Source organism: Musa acuminata, chromosome BXJ1-8, assembly GCF_036884655.1.
Source record: "Musa acuminata AAA Group cultivar baxijiao chromosome BXJ1-8, Cavendish_Baxijiao_AAA, whole genome shotgun sequence".
Taxonomy (NCBI): Eukaryota; Viridiplantae; Streptophyta; class Magnoliopsida; order Zingiberales; family Musaceae; genus Musa; species Musa acuminata.
Window position 1 is genome coordinate 11,159,912 of NC_088334.1, and position 19,007 is coordinate 11,178,918.

Sequence of the window (19,007 nt, forward strand, 5' to 3'; positions counted from 1 at the left end):
CCTTATATCTTGACTTAATGACTGATAAGTAATTAAATTAATGAAAATAAATTATATCATCTTAATTCCGATCACAGGCAAACCAAGTCTTTTTGCCTCCCTAAGCTAGATTTTAGGCCACAAATCATTCCAAATTCGATATTATTTGGATTCATATTAAAGTTAATTGTAATTTCATATTAATACACAAAACTTGAGCAGCATAAAATATCCAAAAATAAGCAACAAAAAATCTCATCTTCCTCATCTTTCTTATTATGTGATACTATTTAATTGAATAAGATATATTAAAGTTATGATTAAATTTGGTTATCGACTAATAAAAAAAATTTATTTATGATGATATTATTTAAGTGATATATTAATCGAATGGACTCTCTAAATTACTTATCATAGATCCTCTATTCTCGTTTATAAATAAATAAGACATCAATAGGATTCAATATGATATTACATAATACAATATGATGCTATATTACAAATCTATTATCGTCTTTTCTTCAATCATTATTCTATCGCTCGTAGTGACCTTGTGAAGAATAGGAAAAGATGAGTTAACGAATGACTTTTTTCGTAGATCGATGTTGTTATGTTCTATAAATCAAACTATGAAGTGCATTCTACGAATCAAACAAATAAATGTATTTTGAATAGCAACAAAATTTACATACATCTAATTTTATTTCTCTAGATATTTGATTTCATATTAAAATTATTTAGTATAAATGGTATAATTATAATTTTATGCTTATAATTAGTATCAACATCCTTTGTTTGGTGCTATTGATATATTTTTCTATCTCGTTCATTCTATCATTGAGATCATAGGACAGGACATTATAGGGAGTTGTAGGTGGTAACGTGGATTGTTGTTGACGATATCTCGCTCTTATATAAAATGTGTGTGATAATTATATAAAATAAATTTAATACCAGAATCTGAAATCAAATATCTAGAGATAAAAAATTGGATGTGTGTACATTTCGTTGCAATTCAAAATGCATTTATTTGTTTGATTCGTAGAATGCACTTTATAATTCGATTCATAGAACATACTAACATCGATATAGGAAAAAAAGTAATACTCGTTAACTCCTCTTTTCCTATCTTTCATAAGGCTACTATGAGTGATAGAATAATGATCGAATGAAGTCGATAATAGATTTATAATATTGCATCGTATTGTATCATATAATATCATATTGAGTCCAATTAATATCTTGTTTATTTATAAGTGAGAATAGAGGATCTATGATAAGTAATTTTGAAAGTCCCTTCGATCAATGTATCACTTAAATAATCATACCATAAATGAACTTTTTATTAGTTGTTAACCAAATCTAATCTTAATTTTAATATATCTTATTTAATTAAATAGAATCTCATAGGATAGATGAGAAAGATGATATTTTCTTTGTTACTTATTTTTAGATATTTTATGCTACTCTGTATTAATCTGAAATTATAAATAACTTTAATATGAATCCAAATAATATCGAATTTGAAATGATTTGTGGCCTAAAATCTAGCTTATGGAGGCAATAAGACCTGGTTTGCCTGTAATCGAAATTAAGGTGATATAAATTGTTTCCATGAATTTAATTGCTCATCAGTCATTAAGAGTATGTTAATATAATAGTTTTACAAATACTCGAGTCTAATTAAGACAAAGGAGGTCATTGTCTTCCTCCGACCAATGACTGATGATTTCCAAAGACGACAGATCAAACACCATTACTAACAAAGGATAGATCTTCTCCACTGATGCAGAAGAATAAGTAGAGCCGCTAACGATCCGTCGGGCTTCGGGCCGAATGGGCCGTTATCATAAATTTAGTTCGATCGAACCGTAAAGCGGATTCTGGATCTGGTTCTTGTTTAAGGAAAAAAACCTATACCCCTCTTCTTCCGATCCTCTTCCCTGTCACTCCGCATGTTCGTCTCCTTCGATTCTTCTCATTATGTGATTGAAGTACTAGAATGGGCGGTGTCGGGGGGAAGAGGAAGAAGAAGACAAAAAAGGGGACGGCGCTTCGCTCGATGATCAAGAATAAGGAGAAGAGGGGCGTCGTCCATGCCAAGCTCAAGCGCGAGAAGAAGATCGAGAAGCGGAAGCAGGCTAAGGTTAAAGATAAACCTTCTACTATGGACGATGAAGAATGGGAAGTTTAACATAGAAAAGCTATTGCCTATATTAGAAGATGGATGGATATAAACTTGCATGAGCATATTTCTGATGAAACCAGAGCTGATGTTGTTTATCAAAAGTTAGAAAACTTTTTTTGCGAAAAAGACAATGAGAAATAGAATTTCTCTCCTCAAAAAGCTTGTAAATTTGAAGTATAAAGATGGTGGTAACATTGTTGAGCACATAAGCCTATTTTAGAGTCTTGCAAACAAGTTGGTTCCTCTGAAAATGAATATAGATGATGAGATGCAAGGATTATTACTTCTCAGCTCTTTACCAGAAAGTTGGGAAACGTATGTAGTGACAATTTATAACTCCACGCTGGATGGGACTTTAACTATAGATATGGTTAAAGACAGTTTGTTAAATGAAGATGCTAGAAGGAAAGAACATGGTGAATCTTCTTCTAGTGCATTTGTTACTGAAAAACAAGAAAGACGTGGAAGAAGTCATAGCAGAAATTCACATGGTTATAGAGGAAAATCCAAGTTTAGAAGAGACATCAAATGTTTTCACTATAACAGACCAAGTCACATGAAGAAAGAATGTAGTTTTGGAAGCGAGAACAGAATGAAATGAAGAAAAATGAGAAAGAGACCAATACAATTGCTTGCTGCTAAAGGTAATATCACTATTGTTTGTGATGACGGTTGTGTCAGTCTTATAGCTCAGGACAGTAATTGGGTAATTGACTTTGGTGCTTCATTTCATGTCACTTCTCATGGTGATTTCTTTATATCTTACACTGCTGGTGATTTTGGTAATGTCAGAATGGGAAACAGTGGTACATCTAAGATTATGGGTATTGGAGATATTTGCTTAGAGACCAGTATTGGGAGCAAATTGATACTCAAAGATGTATGGCATGTTCCAGATATTCGTCTTAACTTGATATCTACAGGCAAACTTGATGATGAGGGCTTTGCATATTATTTTGATGAAAGTAAATGGAAATTCACTAAATGTTCTCTAATTGTGGCAAGAGGAAAGAAGCTTAACTCTTTTTATGTCATGGAAGCTAAGCTACACAAAGGAGAGATTAATGCAATTCAAAAAGGTAAAAGTATATATCTTTGGCACAAGAGGCTTGGTCATATCAGCGAGAAAGGACTTCAAACTCTTGCTAGAAAATAGTTCTTACCAGAGTTGCAAGGTACATCTCTTAAACATTATGATCATTTCTTAGCTGAAAAAACACATAGAGTTACATTTCAAACATATCCATCATCTAGAAGATCAGATGTTATTGATTTAGTTCATACTGATGTATGTACTATGCAAACTAGAACTCTTGGAGGTGCTCTTTATTTTGTTACTTTTATTGATAACCATTCTAGAAAAGTGTGGGCTTTTGCTTTGAAATCTAAAGACCAGGTACTCAATGTTTTCAAAGAGTTTCATGTCAGTGTTGAAAGAGAAACTGGTAGAAAGCTAAAGTGTGTTCGATCAGATAATGGTGGTGAGTACAAGAATCCTTTTGAGAATTATTGTAGATTCCATGGTATCAAGCTTGAGAAAACAGTTCCTAAAACTCCTCAACATGACGGTGTGGCAGAAAGGATGAACAGAGTCATTGAAAAAAGGATTAGGTGTATATTTTCTCATGCCAAGTTACCGAAGTCATTTTGGGGGGAGGCTATGAGAACTACAATTGACCTGATAAATCTTTCTCCATCAGTTCCTCTGAAATATAATGTTCTAGAGAGAGTATGGAAAGGAAAAGATATATCTTATAATTATTTGAGAGTCTTTGGGTGTAAAGCATTTGTTCCTATTCCTAAAGATGAAAGGTCCAAGCTTGATAATAAGGTAAAAGCATGTATCTTCTTGGGATATAGTCATAGAGAGTTTGAGTACAAATTATGGGATCCAGTGAATAAGAAGATTATTAGAAGCAGAGATGTTGTGTTTCTTAAGGATATAATATTTACTGTGATAGTCAGAGTGTCATTCACCTCTCCAAGAATTCAATATAACATTCTAGATCCAAGCATATTGATGTGAGATATCACTGAATTCGTGATGTGCTTGAGATGAAAGAATTACAGTTGGAAAAAGTACATACCAATTAGAATGGTTCAGATATGTTGACAAAGTCCTTGGTATAGCCCACCAAATGAGCTAGAGGGGGAGAATTGTTGGGTCCAGCCCATATGTGGGCTTGGATAAGTTGGGTCTTTTGAGCCCAAATCAAACAAATTAAAAAAGAGAGAGAGATAGGGCTACGTTGGTGCAAGTGAGAGAGCAGCGTGCGGAAAGAAAGAAGGAGAGAGAAAGATTAGGTTTATGAGTTTTCTGCTTTACGATCGGTGGCCAAACATTATCAGTTTTGGCCCAAATTTTATGTGAAGAATCCTTGTAAAAAATTCTATAATTCTAATGGTGTTAATCTACAGTTTACCCTCTCTAAGGTACTTTCCTGTTATATCTACTTTGTGAGACCTAGAATTCTCTTTTGAGGAGATCCATCCTATGTGATGATGATATGCTATTCTTGAGCCAAGATTTATGTTCTTGATGTTATTATGATCCTCTGGTTGTTCTAGAGAAGTTTTACTGTAAACTTGTTATCAATGCTATTGATAGTTGAAGTTTGAGATGGATTATGGTCCCGTGATTTTTTTCACATTGGGTTTTCCATATTAAAAGATTTGATCTCACTGTGTGATTAATTTTTTGTTATATTATTTATGTTGTGCTAGTTGATATTTGTATTTAGATATAAAGTTGGTATTTCCCCAACACTGCCCCTCCCCCCCCCCCCCCCCCCTAAGTCTTGCAAGACTTTACTGTGGTACACTTAAGGTACCAGTGAAGATTAAGTCACTCTCTCAGCAATGTGTTTTAGCCTCTGCATGATATGAGGGCTTTGCGCACAATATTAGATAGAGAAATAAGTAACATTGCACCAGCCAAGACAATAATCTACTCCCTCAGATCATCAACAATACGTGGATGTACAAGTGATTGAGAGAGGTGACATGGTGATGAGCTCACAAACAACCAGATGCACAGTGGATTATATCAATCCAACACAATGCTCTAGTGGATTATATCAAATTCCAATCATATGTGAAGAACGGAGTCCGATCATTTATTTAACCATTCTCTACTTCTTTTTTTTTTTTTTTTTTTTTTTTTTTTTTTTTTTTTTTTTTTTAGTGTTTGATGTTGATGATATGCTTTTGATTGTCGAATTGACGAAGTGATAGGGAAGATACGATGATGTGCTTTTGAACGTCGAATTGACGAAGTGATAGGGAAGATATTATCGATCAATCACCATTCGATAAATGTTTTTCAAGTGATATTTAAATTAGGAGATAAAAGTTATCCCCCATCGGTCTATCCCCGTAGACATCTATCCAAGATAGACGGTTATAAATATATTCGTCTTTAATCGTCTACGTGGATAAAAGACCTAGATGAGATTATTAGAAGCGATTAAAGTCTATTTCTTCACTTTTTTTACCATCCACTATATCACTCATCTATTTCGAATTATTAATTTGAACATCAAAAAGGATGAATTTAAAAAATATTTTTTGATCTTGATATTCGTGTAAATAATAATATCGACCTCCTCAACCACACTCGATGTACAAAATCACGTCTGATTGATTTCGAATACATTGCGATTAATAAAGATTTATGTATAAAAATAAAGATAGATTTATTCAATTGGCGTACATTCATTTTATTTGTACGTAATTTGGTCCTGATATATTTTTTTAATCATTTTATTCCTAAAAAAAGCCTGCGCCTGTCTCTTCCCATCACGGACATTTTTGGTCAGAAGTGTAATACACATTGGCAGCGTTATTCTTTGATCCAAGGGGATCATCTCATCTTAATTGAAAAATGGCATTCCTTGTAGGAAAAATATTGCTTTAATTTTTTTGTTTTAGAAAAATAAATGCAACCTGTATATGCCATTTACGCATTAAACTGCAGACAGTGGTCATGCGTGATGACACAGTGCACTCTTGCTTGTAATATCATGTCCCATGGAAAAGCATATCATTAAAGCATTTAACAATGGTATTAAAACATGCATATAACATCAACAATTTTGTTCTAATCTGATTGCAGTATGCATATCCTTTTAGCTCAATTTGACATTCTCCAACTCCCAAGCAGGACTTTGATCTTAAGCAGATTAAGAGAGAGGTCATGTCCTTCCCTTCCAGCAAACGGACAGCCACTCTTTCTCAAAGAGGCTTTTGACCAATCTTAGCCAAATGCTCTACGAAACAAAAGCCCCAGAAACCATTGTCATTGGACTACGAGCTAATTAACTTGTTTCTTGATGCAGAGAAATCCTGCCCACACTTGATCGAACCTCCACATACAGTGGGGAAAGAAACTACTGAAATTAAAATCAATAACAAATGTGGTTTGGCATGTTTGTAGAAGAGTAAAAAAGCTCAATTACCATAATAAAATGGGAGGTCTTCTTCTGAAGCAAAATCTCTGGCTTACAAGAAAAACCTCCTGCGGCTCGTGTCCATCTCCGGCTAGAATCAAATGCAACGCATGGTAAATTTGATGGAAAAAGCAAAAAATCCCAGAACATGGTAAATTCTATACCAAGATCACGAAAGAGTACCTTGTGGACCCACTCATACTCTCCACCCTTTGAATCAAATGTTCCATGTTGCAGGTTCCTCAATTTAAGTGTAAAGCGAGGGCCACACTCCTGCATTTTCAAAAAGAATAAAATGTGAACAAAATGTCATGGCCAATACATGACAAAATACCATGTCAGATTGTCAAATCAAATAATCCATCTCCCAGGTCACAATTCAACAGCTGTTGAGTGTGGTCAGATAACTAAGCAGTAAAGTTTACAGGAATACTCCAGGTACAGAGAAATTGCGTTGCTAGTGTAACAAAAAGGGGAATAAAGATCAGACCATAACATAAAACAGTCTTCAAACCATGGTTTGCAGTACCGGTCCGTACCGCCTGGTACGGGCGGTACATATCGGTCCGCCAAACTTCCGGTACGCGGACCATATGTTACCGTTCCGACACTGTAGCAGTACTGTAGCACTGTAGCACTACTACAGTGCTCGGCACGCCTGAATATACCACTCGGTACACCTGGGTGTACTGAGCGGTATACCGTACCGTACCAGTACCGAGCCCATGTCGAAACTCCGGTACGGTACGGTATTGCGAACCTTGCTTCAAATATTTAAAAATTGGGTGAGAAAACATCATGGTATGTGTGTCTGGTCCAAGTAATAAATATTGTATAGCATATCATCAAATGACAAAGTGCGACACTCATGTTAAACAGTACCTGAAGCCGTACAATCACTTTCTCTTGAGTTATATTCTTGCTCTTGGCAGCCTTGGCCATGGATTCATCTTTTTTCTCTTTGGCTTCAAATATATACCTAATAATTGCAGAGAAAATGAGACATAATTCCAGATGGCATAAATAAATGACACTTGGGAAACAGGCACAGATGCATGGTATACAATACTAGGATCAAGAATTGGATAATTTACACATTAATAGGCAATAGCATACATATCAAAGTGAATCAGATGCAGGTAATGTAATTAAAATAAAGATTCCTGGAATTAGAGCCAAGGGTTTTCGTACAAGTCTACCCAAACAAAAGAAGAAACACTAAGTATATGTTGAGATCAGTTCATGGTACCAACATTAAGTATGTGCCTGTGTAAAGAACCTTAAAAAACATAATGGAAAAAAAGGAAGAGAATCTAAACTTTTAAAAGACTATTTAGCATTCCTCCTTGATGTTCATTTGACTAGTAGAATTCACATCGCACAGCAGTACAAACTAGAGACAATTCTACAGGAGGGAGGATCTCCCATCCAAGAAGAACATTCATGATAAGATGAAGCCCTTATCTTCTCCAATATTAGAAGTGTTTCATCCTACTTCGGAGCCATCTTTACACAATGTTATACAATTTGTTACATCCATAATTCCATCAGCAATTTCAACATCTACGTTATTTATTTCAGTTTCTATGAAACTTGGGAAAACCACAATGGTTACTACTTTTTTCTTTGTTTTCAGGATCATTTTTATAGTGAGTTTCTAGATATTACTGATTAGAGCATATACATCATAATTCAGTGATATTTCTGACCACTAGAACTCTGTTTAGCTTCCCACAGGAAGCTTTACAGAAATCTCAGTTTTCATATTGTTCGGAAAAAGTAGTTTTCATTACGATAAATAATTAGTTGGCGATATAGATCACCACAGGTGTTCCAGCAATAGATCTAACAGTTGTTGGAGCCACATTGGAATCAGACTCGAGATCTGATAGCTCTTAATTTTAAAGATGACAAACAGCTTTCCTCAAATAGCACAGATATTTCAGACATACTGATATTTGCTACCCATCTAAGAGACCAGCCACAGACATCTGGACCAATATTCTCCACTGTTCCCAACTCAATCTAGGTGACCATCTCTGGTTTCCTAAACATGTCCATGCTTTCCTCGACCAACACCTTGAACAATAGTAGCTCAAATTAATTCTTAAGCTAGCACCAAATGACCTTTAACGGTCCAAGACCTCTAAATAGGCCCATTATTTCACTCTACCAGCACAAAGAATACACTAGACAATAAGAACCTGAGCAAAAATTGCAAAGGACATTTAAACAAAGTATGTCTAGAGGCACTTGAAGAAATTCAAACAGTTACTAAGAATATACTGCCAGTGGTCAAAGCAAGTCCGTGAAAGCAAAAAAAGGTTCAATGATGAGACATAGAAGAGCTACTATTGATATGGCTTGAGAAAACTTCCAGGTTCTGCATAAGATCCTCAACATATTTTGTAATAACAAATATAAGTAGTCAACAAAATAGATATACCTGTGATGTCTAAAAAAAATGAAGTCTCGCTGGTTATGGAATGTTACAACTCGACGACCACGAAAGTTGGGGTCTTGAGGGAATAGTGATTGTATCATCCTAAAAAGAGTCAAATTCAAATAATCAATAGAGGTAGCAGAAATATAAGTTTGATAAAGAAGGAAAAAAACAAGAAGAGGAAAACAAATCCTTATACTATAAAAGGAGAAATGAGAGTATCATTTGACATCTTGAATTAAGTAAAACTTTAACCTTCCAACACGATGACCAAGACGTGTGGTGAAATTGTTCAGTACTAACTCCGGCTTATGGTCTGTAGGATTTCCATGATTCTGGTTGCCAAAATAAACCCATAGTTAAAGGGATGTGTATGATGTATATGAAACTAAAAACCAATATTTTAAATGATGTAGCAAAACAGTTGAAAATGAATGTTTACAAAGCATTAAACTTCCAGATATTTATAAATTAGACATCTATTATGTAATGCTTGCACATATACTGATAAATTAATAAGAAATCAAATTATGGTATGGGCTAATCTGCATTAAAAGTCATTCGATTGAGAATATTTGTTAGAGCCTTCTGTGGAAGCTTAGGGTTGGTAGGTGATCAAGACAATGAACAAGCTAGAGCATCAGCATGTCACAGATGCGGCAATCATCAAGACATTTTATAAGCATCACAAGGGCAAAAAAATCACAGATGCAACTTTCATATTATTGGTCCATACATAATATAAAATTGCCACAATTCAAATCGACAAAAAATCATTCCTCCGACCGTAGTACTATAACAACTATATCAAAAGTACAACTTAGAGATGTGGCAATAGTCATATATTGTAACTGATTTGCAGTAAAATGCAGAACAAGAGCTATATTTCCAAATTGACATACATGAACAATGACAAAGAGGAACAAGGTCAAGCAAAATTTACTATTATACTACTGATTTGCCTTACTTGCGAAGGCATTCTAGTAATGTCCTAGAATGATACTGCTAAGCAGTATATATCAAAGAGGGATCCATGCCAAGCCAAAACAATGCAGGTACGCCATCAGCATGGTATGAACCTCATTTTACGAACAGCTTGACTTGAAACTCAAATCAATATTCAGGAGATTTTTGAGACAGTTTAAGGATCTCCAAGGGGCTCAAAGGCACCATACTATATCTAGTTTGGATTACTATTTATTAAGTTTATTAATGATTTTTTTATTATTGCTTTATTCCAAAGGATCTTAAACTTTTTTTAATGCATTTTTCAATTTTTTGAACTACTATGCAGCTGGGATATTATGATACAAGTAATGCTTATCAGGTTCAGAAGCTAAGATTTTGTGTGAAGCTATAAGGATGACGTTATGATTTATTTATCCTCTCCAAGACAAGTAATCATACAATATCATAAACTTCAGTAATTATTTAAGAAATAAAAAACTTAAATGATCTGTGAGTACTTGACAACATTGTACTCTATAATAATCCAGGATGCATTTCTAAGATGTCCCCATGTTTCAAAAGCTCAAGTGAAAATTTGAGTTCACATTGCTAGTGAAATAAACCATGCCAACTTGTACATACTATAGTTACTAAATGACTGTATGGAAGCAAGAAGAGAAACTCCAAAGTATGATGGAACTCAACTATTTTTCATGCATTTTTCAAGTGCAAGTGAATGTACCTTAATTTCCTTCCGCAAGACTAATTTAGATAGTTTGAAATGTGCCGTAGGTCCATCAGGCAAGTTTATGATCAACAGAGCATCTATAAAAACAGGTATTTAAAGACAGAATTACAGATGTAAAAACAAACAACAATCAATGACAAAACAAGAGTCACTATCTCCCATGTTGCTTCTAACCTGGTTCCCTTCGATTTGAATGGACCACTACAACTGAAGTGAAGTCTTTGTTCTTTGCATATTCAACAATCTGCAATAAGAGAAACAATCATCATAATAAAGGCTCAGCAAAATAAGAAACCATAATTTTGGTTCATCACAAATGCTTCACCTTCTTCAGTTCATAGGTTCCTCTCTTATGGTAATGAGCATTTGGAATCACAGACAATAACTCTTGAATGAAGGCAGGACCTCTCTGCATGCATTTTCAAAAAAGTAAGAATTCAGTGGTGGCCTTAGTTCCTAGTAAATATGGATTCCACGAATCCTAAAAAATATTTAAAGATAGGACAAGAAGGACACACAAATAAACAACAAAAGAAAAGGTAAAAGTGATGGAAAGACGAACACTAAAAACGTACTGTGGAATTGAAACGATTTGTGGTGATTAATATCTTTGGTGTCACTTCTTGTTTCAGGACTTGGCTAAATTCATCGGCATCATTCCCTGCAAATAACTGGACTAGCCATTATCAGGAATAACTAACCAACATCTAGTAGAAAGCAAGAGAAGAAAACATAAACCGAATAGCATGCTCACCTCTTCATCATCAGGTCGACAGACCGTCTCATCGACCTCCCTAGTGTTCTCGATCGTCCGCGGCACCTTCTTCTCCGGAGGCTATCGATCAAGAAACAAGATTCATAACCCGAAAAGCGAAAGCCAAGCAAAAGGTGGAGATCAAAGGGGAAAGAACTTGCCTCCTCGCCGAGGTCAAGGGCTCGCTTGATGGCGGCCTCTCGTGCCTTGGCCTGCTTCCGCTTCTCGATCTTCTTCTCGCGCTTGAGCTTGGCATGGATGACACTCCTCTTCTCCTTGTTCTTGATCATCGAGGGAAGCGTCGTCCCCTTCTTCGTCTGTGGATAAGTAGCTTCAGTTATGCCAAGATTACCCATATGTTCATATTATACAAGTCAGATTATGGAAGATCATCAATTTATACAAGCAGACTGTCCATTTTGGAGAATTTTAGTTGTTTGACCAAAAGAAAGTTCTTCAATTCCCAAGAAACCTGTATGCATTATATAACGAAGATACCAGATTTGAAATGAAGGGTTCGACCAATGTCCAATTTAGCTTTAAAAAATTCTAAACCATTATGATTACTAACAGACAATCAAGATAATAACCAGTATAAGAATCTGAAAAGCAGTTAAAAACCTCGCCCAGACTGTCCATTCTTTATGTTAACAGTAGAAATAACCAAATTGAAAAATGAAGCATGACAAGTAGAACAATCAGGTAGTGGAGCAGAGAAGGATGAAGGCCAGAAAGGGTGGACTAGGCAGGCATGTGAAGAGATATGTGCACTGCCAGTGTTAGCTTAATGAAGGTAACAGAAGACATCACAACTGAATGGTCAACAAATATGATGTGAGTGGTTCAAATATCTTGAGGTGGACCTTACCCACTGCTGTACAGGTGTGTCTGTGTGGACTGTGTGCATGACATCCTTTTCGGATTGGGCAGCCAGAATTTCAGGGTCAAGAATGATAAATTTTTCCATCAAATCCACAAAATCAAGTTCAAGTCTATGGAATATAAAAAATTCAAGAAGTACTAGCCCCATAGCCTAATAGGCAAGCAGGAAAAGAATAGATGTTACCACCATCTGCTTTAGATCCGACATCTATGAATCACTGTGTGCAGGCTCTGCATGAGAGAGGGAAAAGGAAAAGAGAAGGAAGAGTTCTAATCATTATATGTAGGTGAGGAACAGGAAGAGGCAAAGAGAGAGAGAGAGAGAAAGAGAGGGGGGGCAGAAAATGAGGGATGCAATGTATCAGCAACTTTAGAATTTGAATTGAAAATTATGTCGATCAAATCAAAATAACTGAAATGTTATAAACCATAACTCAATTAGGTTTAAGGTTGTCACTGTATGTGGGGGGCCCTAATTTTGATTCACACCCATCTGACACCCATCTGAATCAGGGCCAAACCAGTCCTTGGTCAGGATATGGTTCATCAATAGGTATAACCATAAACATCCCATGAGGCTGATATATGATAATCATTTGACTGGAACTCAAAATCTTGTATCTTCAAGAACATAAATATCGTAGCCTAGACATTAAACATGACAATAAATAATCTCATCAAATAAAAAAAATTTAAGCTAGATGATAATTTCAGATTTCAGCATAGCTTAAAAGTAAAACCACCAACACCAGGACCTATTTGATCTAGTTGGAGTTGGAATTTTTGCTATGTTTACGAGGAGTATGAAAGAGTCCGGCTCATTTGCTTCTTAGAATCCCACTAGCAGACGACAAACATTGACTTGAAGCTTTAACAGTATCCATAGTAATTGATTATTTATCATGTCATACTCATCTTCCAAGCATACATTCCATCAAAGAATATTAACACCAGTCGGGGAGAGTGTTGAACAAAATTGACAAGTCAACGGATTCATGGACTCATGAGAAAAGAATGTTAATTATAAATAAGCGAAAGCCAAAACTAAGCATCATAGAATTAAGTTCAAAACCATATAAAAACATCAAACTCCAAGAGAGAAGTACAAGTATTAGACAGTAAAAGATGAAGCCCTTAGGTGTCACCACAAAAGCTAAACCAGAAATTAACAACTTGCTGGCTTCATATGGAGAACAAGAAACGAACCTTTCACTTATAGAAGCAAAAAGCTGCGGATCTCAACATCAAAAAAATGCTTAAAAGCATATCATAACTAAAAACGTAAATTTTCATCATATTAACCAAAGCAACTGAAAACCACCAAAAAATTTGCCAACGACTAAACCTTAGCCAACGAACACATTACTTTTCCAACGACAACCGAAAATGAACTGACAGATCCCACAAAAGGACTACCTCTCCGCGATCTTCGCCTCGGCTTAGCCATCAAGAAACGACGAAGGAGCAAGAATGGATCAAATCAATCCGATGAGAAACCAAGAAAGGAAAGGAAGAGTGATCGAAGGCGTACGATTAAGCGCTGGTAGAACTTGCGCTTGAAGTGGTCGACGACGTCGGATCGAGCGGCCATGTGGGGCGGGATCAGGACGTTGGACCAGTACTCCGCCCATCGGGGATCGTTGTCGTAGTCGTACGCCGCCGCCGCGATCCTCTTCAGCCGCTGCGGATCCCTCTCCTCCTCCTCCCCCATGGCCTTCTCTCTTAGGATTCGCGGCGATGGATCGACGAAGAACGAGAAGCGGGGGAATTTTTAGGTGGCTTTACTTTGAGTCCGAATCGGTTGGTGATCGGACCAGTTTTGATTTCGGATCCACGAGATAGATCCGATCCACGAACAGCTCCGTTAGTTAGGTCGTGGATTTAAGAAGATTCCCGACTGCGACGAGAGAAGACCTAGATTGGCTCATGATATTATATGAATAAGGTTGATATGCTAATCATCCCGTGAGACTTGTATTCTTGAGTGGTAAATTCATGACCCAAAACATGTGATAACATTTGACTCCAGTCACTCCACTGATGATGTTATCTACAAATAGAGGTCAATTCCCTTAGGTGTAACACATACATGAATTGCATATATATTATATTTTCCTATATGAATAAAGAAGAATATATTACATGACATGTGATATGAGAATAGAATTAAGGGAAAAGAAAATGAACATGTCTGATATAATAGTATATGATTCAAGTACTTGATAGGAATAAATTACTATTTGTTTTTCATGTTTGGTCTAATTATGTGAGATGCATGCAAATTTAACTATTAGAGCATAAACTTAAGCTTGGGACGATCAACACAACTTGCTTTCTTCAAAATATCTGAAGCTTGTTCCTCATACCTAAAGAGAGACTTGTAAAATTTTCTCTTGGCTCTGCATCGGCAGCAGTTGAGAAGAAGGTACAAGGCCAGAAGCAGCACCATGATCAGACTCTTCCTATGAGGCTGGGCAGTCTGGAAACTGAAGGAGAAGCTGATGCTGATGCTAGAACTGGGAGGCCGAGGCTGCAGCTTATGATGATAGAGATATGATGGAGCCATTCCAACAGGAAGAGATACATGTGGCAATCACAGAGAAAACTAATAGATTATCTGTGTGAATATAGTAGCTGGTATCATCCAAAGATTAAGGTTGACACAGTTTAATCACTTTTGATGCATCTCATGTGGCAGGGCATTTTGATCCATGGAGTGCATGATTTCTCCGTGAGAAAGAGAGCACCTGAATCTATGCTGCTTTTTTCTGGTAATTTGGTATAACCCACTACCATGAACATACCCCTCAATGATTGTGGCGACCAACTAATTAGGTAAGCTGTGATGAAACCTGATTCGCTGCTTATTACTAGAACTAGATGGAGAAGCAAGTTTAGAACTTCACTCTTTGTATAGAGATATCTTTTTCTTTAAATATTATGAATTGCAATTTGATTCTTCTTGGTGCTTCTTTGGAGCAGTAAAATCACTTTTCTTTTGTTTTAAACACCACTTGAGCTAGGCCAATACAATTTTCTGGTCTGGATTGACTCTTATGTACATGACTTGGTTATATTCAGGCTTAACTCAAATTCCTCCTTTTTTTACATCTTAGTTTATCAAGAACATTGACAGGAGGAATTGAGCTAGACACACTTTGGCATTTATGTGCTACCTTCAGTTGGCCCTAGCTGGCCGATGGACGCTACTGAATCTGGTTATACTTGCTTCTCTTCATGAGTGGTAGATTTTGACGAGTTATAATCTGCTTCTACTAAGTTGGCTGATAGTCATTTTACCTCTTGGGAACAACTTACTAGGATGAAATGGTCTGCTTTTGTGGATTTATTCTTTCTTCAAAAGCGTTATACTTTTCTACTAACATCTCATCCTTGACCAGTATAGAAGAGCAAAGAAGTGAATTTATATGATGGTTTATAAGAACTTGTGAGTTATTCAGTCTAGCTATGTTTTCTTGTTTTATCTAAATTGGCACTGTCTTACAAGATATTCCTTCAGTACAACACTAATTACAGGCTAGAGCAACTACACATAACACTAATCTGCAGTGCCCAACTTCAGGAAATTTATTGTTGGACATGAATGAATAGGTTTCAGTGCAATATCATGTCATGGAAAGTATTCTTGTGAACAATTGAGATTAGATTTCACAATTCATCTTACCATGCTCATTAAGCCGTTGAACAAAGCCTGGTTTCTAATGAAGATAAGACCATTTCCGAGATTTCTTCGGCGGCTTATGCCATTTAATAATATGGCATTCTTTTCTTATTACTTTGTTTATTATTAATATTGACGAAGATTGAGGATCGATGAAGTCTTTATTCATTTCTTTTAGTTTGGATGCAGTATTAAATGACAATAGTCTCTATCACTCCAATTAGTTGGGATTTATTTTGACTGTTCTAATCATAAATTTTGATTGTCTTAGCAATGAATGAGAATCTCTATCATAGAGTTTATAATATTTGCTGTGACCTTATGTCGGATCGTGATATTCCTCTATTTATTGCATAGAACAAGTTGACTTGCAGCAAGCATCGAGGCTAGGAGGATTGCCTTGGTGTTGACAATATATTGTGGTCAATATGTTGCCTTCATCAATATATATTGTTGTCATTTTCATCTTTCAGAAATTAAAAAGGATTGCTTTGATGTTGACAAATTACCTAATCTGATCTCAAATCCAAATTCTTCATCGATAAATGGGGTTTTCATTAGTTGATCAGTTTGATTGCAATCCTTTTGGAAGAATATAATATGCAACATCATCCACTAGTCCAACATGAGTTTATCAGGTTGGTAATGTCAAAGTTGGTTGCTTCAGGATTCTTTACCTTGAACAATATATGGTTACCAAGTTTTATAGGCAAAATGTTTGTTTTGATGGTGCCGTGAAGACAAATCTTTGTCATTTATGTTACTTAGATTTATTTCATATGTAGATGTCAGAGTATATATCTTTTTGACAAGATCATTTCTTTAAGCCCTACAAAGAGATTTGACTTTGCTGGAGAAGTGACTGCATTTTCTGATAAGCAATCTAGCTTCAGCAAAATCTGGATTCAAGCAGTGTACAATCAAGCTTCATTTTCACCAAAGAATTGAAAGGTAAACTCAATTTTGACCCAATGAAATGGTTGTTATTTCTTGTCTTGTAGTGTGCAGCACCATGCAGGAGTATCTTTTAGTAGTTCAACCTTAACATCTAATTGAATAAATTAGCTGAATCAGAGCTCTTATCTTGTTCAGGTTTGTACTGGTGAGGAGTTATCAACAAGATCGTCCCAAACAGGGGACTGTCAGTAGATCTTTCTCATCAAATAGTGTAGAGATTTCCATTATTTGTCGTGCCCGAGGATGGTGGGAACTTGAGTACGCACATCTGCATATGAACAAGAACAGGGCACATGTGATGGCTAGATTTAGCAGGACTACTGACAGGTCCAGTTTGGGAATGTCCACAGAGCATAACCCTTGCACGGTTCACTCGCTTTAAAGGTCTGGATGGGTTCAGATCAAGGAGTAGGTTTGCTATTGAGCTGGTGATAAGAAAAGGCCTCACAAGTTCTATCCCTGGATAACTGAGGAAAGCATGGGCAATCTGTCCTACAAGAGGAGTCCAGGAGAGAGAGAGACGATATAAAAGAAAGGATACCGGAGGAGATGAAGGTTGATACACGACGCCATGCTGCACTCAAATTTTCTATAGAACAAGTTGGGGAGGGTCTTTCCACTGTTGCTGGTGGAGCTCATGCAGACTTGCACCTCACTTGCAGTGGAATATTCCTTAAGAGAGAAAACAAAAGCATGGAGGACTGTTTCATTGCCCAAAGAAAGTTTTGGGGTGCCCTGCTCTTCTCTGTTTTCTGTGCGCTCACCTTCCAAGGATTTGAGTGATGGCTTCCAAGTGTTGCTTCTGCGTCTCCTTATAAAATCTCAGTTTAATATCAGGAAGGATTCAGCCAGCTCCGTAAATTGCTCTACTTGGAGCAACAATGAGAGAGCGTGATAGGGAGATGATTTGAGGACTTGCAAAATGGACTTGTATGTGATTTGAAAGAAGAAAACAATTTGCTATGAGAAAGAAACAGAGGATGAGAAAGTGGAAGCCGATTGATCGAAGCTAATGCAATATTTCCCTCGTGCACATCAAGTGGAAAAGACATGCTAAAGGTTGGTTCAGATTGATTGAAGCACAAAACATTAGACAATGTTCCGATTCATGCCTTCTGACTACTACTAGTTTTGCTTGAGCTTATAAAGCAGACAAGGATGATCTTTTGGATAGTATCACATAGTTAATTAGATCATGGACATCTGTAATGGCTGGTGAAAGCAAGTACGCTGAGGACCACCAATTGAGTGGCTATTCACGGTTATCCATTAAAAGCCTCAATCTCTTTGGGCCCAGTGAAGGTCTCCAAAGCTGAAGGGACCGTGAAAGTATAAGCCTGCTCTTTCTACTATGACAGTGAGGATATCCACTCGAGTAATTTTGGCCCTTTCAAGGAGAGAGGATCATAATAATGCCCGATTCATTCTTTTAGGAGGCAATCCTGAATTGATGTTATAACAGAACTTGGAGAATGTTCATCAATCTATCAGGTGGAGTCTTCTTTTCCCAGATAGAAATTAGGAGGAACATACTTCAAGCAAGCTATGGTTGAACACCAGCCGGTTGAATCCTGCCGCAGTGAAGAGACAAGCTGCTTTTCTTGCGAGAAGGGAGTATGTTATCCGAACTTTTCTCCTCCTTTTTCTTTCTTGTTCAAATAGTATGGCCACTAAATCATCCTTCGTCTTCTTCCCTGCTGCTGTCCTGCAAAGATTCTTTATCTCATGGCTGCTGCATGTGGAGGGACGCAGCACAATAGAACACAATAAAAGGAATGGCTACGAAACTTTTGAGCCCGGAGATGATGGCAAGTTACAGTAGATTGGGCAGCGTGGCGCTGAACCATGGAGGAGTCCCACAAAAAGGTGGCCGGTGACGCTTGCCATTTGCGCAGGGCTCACGGACTGCACCACGCGATCTATAGGCACCTCCTTGGGGGGTGTGGTGGCCGAGCATCATCACTGGCTCCGAGGACGT

At 36.7% G+C, this 19,007-nt stretch overlaps 1 protein-coding gene across 8 annotated transcripts; it reads right to left on the minus strand.

Moving 5' to 3' along the window:
* Window positions 1–6,209: 6,209 nt before the first annotated feature.
* LOC135587510 (uncharacterized) lies at window positions 6,210–14,128 on the minus strand. Of its 8 annotated transcripts, none has more exons than XM_065079017.1 (13): window positions 13,922–14,128; window positions 11,670–11,825; window positions 11,509–11,589; window positions 11,330–11,425; window positions 11,080–11,163; window positions 10,929–10,998; window positions 10,749–10,831; window positions 9,314–9,393; window positions 9,062–9,160; window positions 7,498–7,594; window positions 6,799–6,888; window positions 6,625–6,706; window positions 6,210–6,435 (listed from the first exon to the last, which is right to left on the minus strand). In XM_065079017.1, the coding sequence occupies exons 1-12, from the start codon at window positions 14,099–14,101 to the stop codon at window positions 6,668–6,670; spliced, it is 1,155 nt and encodes a 384-aa protein (XP_064935089.1). In that variant the 5' UTR covers window positions 14,102–14,128; the 3' UTR covers window positions 6,210–6,435; window positions 6,625–6,667. The 8 variants fall into 8 exon arrangements, with proteins under 8 accessions (XP_064935089.1, XP_064935088.1, XP_064935087.1 ...); XM_065079016.1 differs by having other exon boundaries at window positions 6,210–6,531; XM_065079015.1 differs by having other exon boundaries at window positions 6,210–6,555.
* Between the last annotated feature and the right edge of the window lie 4,879 nt (window positions 14,129–19,007).

Excerpts from the sequence above, each read along its gene's own strand:
- LOC135587510 (XM_065079017.1), bottom strand. The coding sequence starts at position 14,101 with ATGGGGGAGGAGGAGGAGAGGGATCCGCAGCGGCTGAAGAGGATCGCG. Across the intron at positions 11,590-11,669 it reads CCCTTGACCTCGGCGAGGAG|CCTCCGGAGAAGAAGGTGCC; the intron begins GCAAGTTCTTTC and ends CTTGATCGATAG. Across the intron at positions 11,164-11,329 it reads CAAATCGTTTCAATTCCACA|AGAGGTCCTGCCTTCATTCA; the intron begins GTACGTTTTTAG and ends AAATGCATGCAG.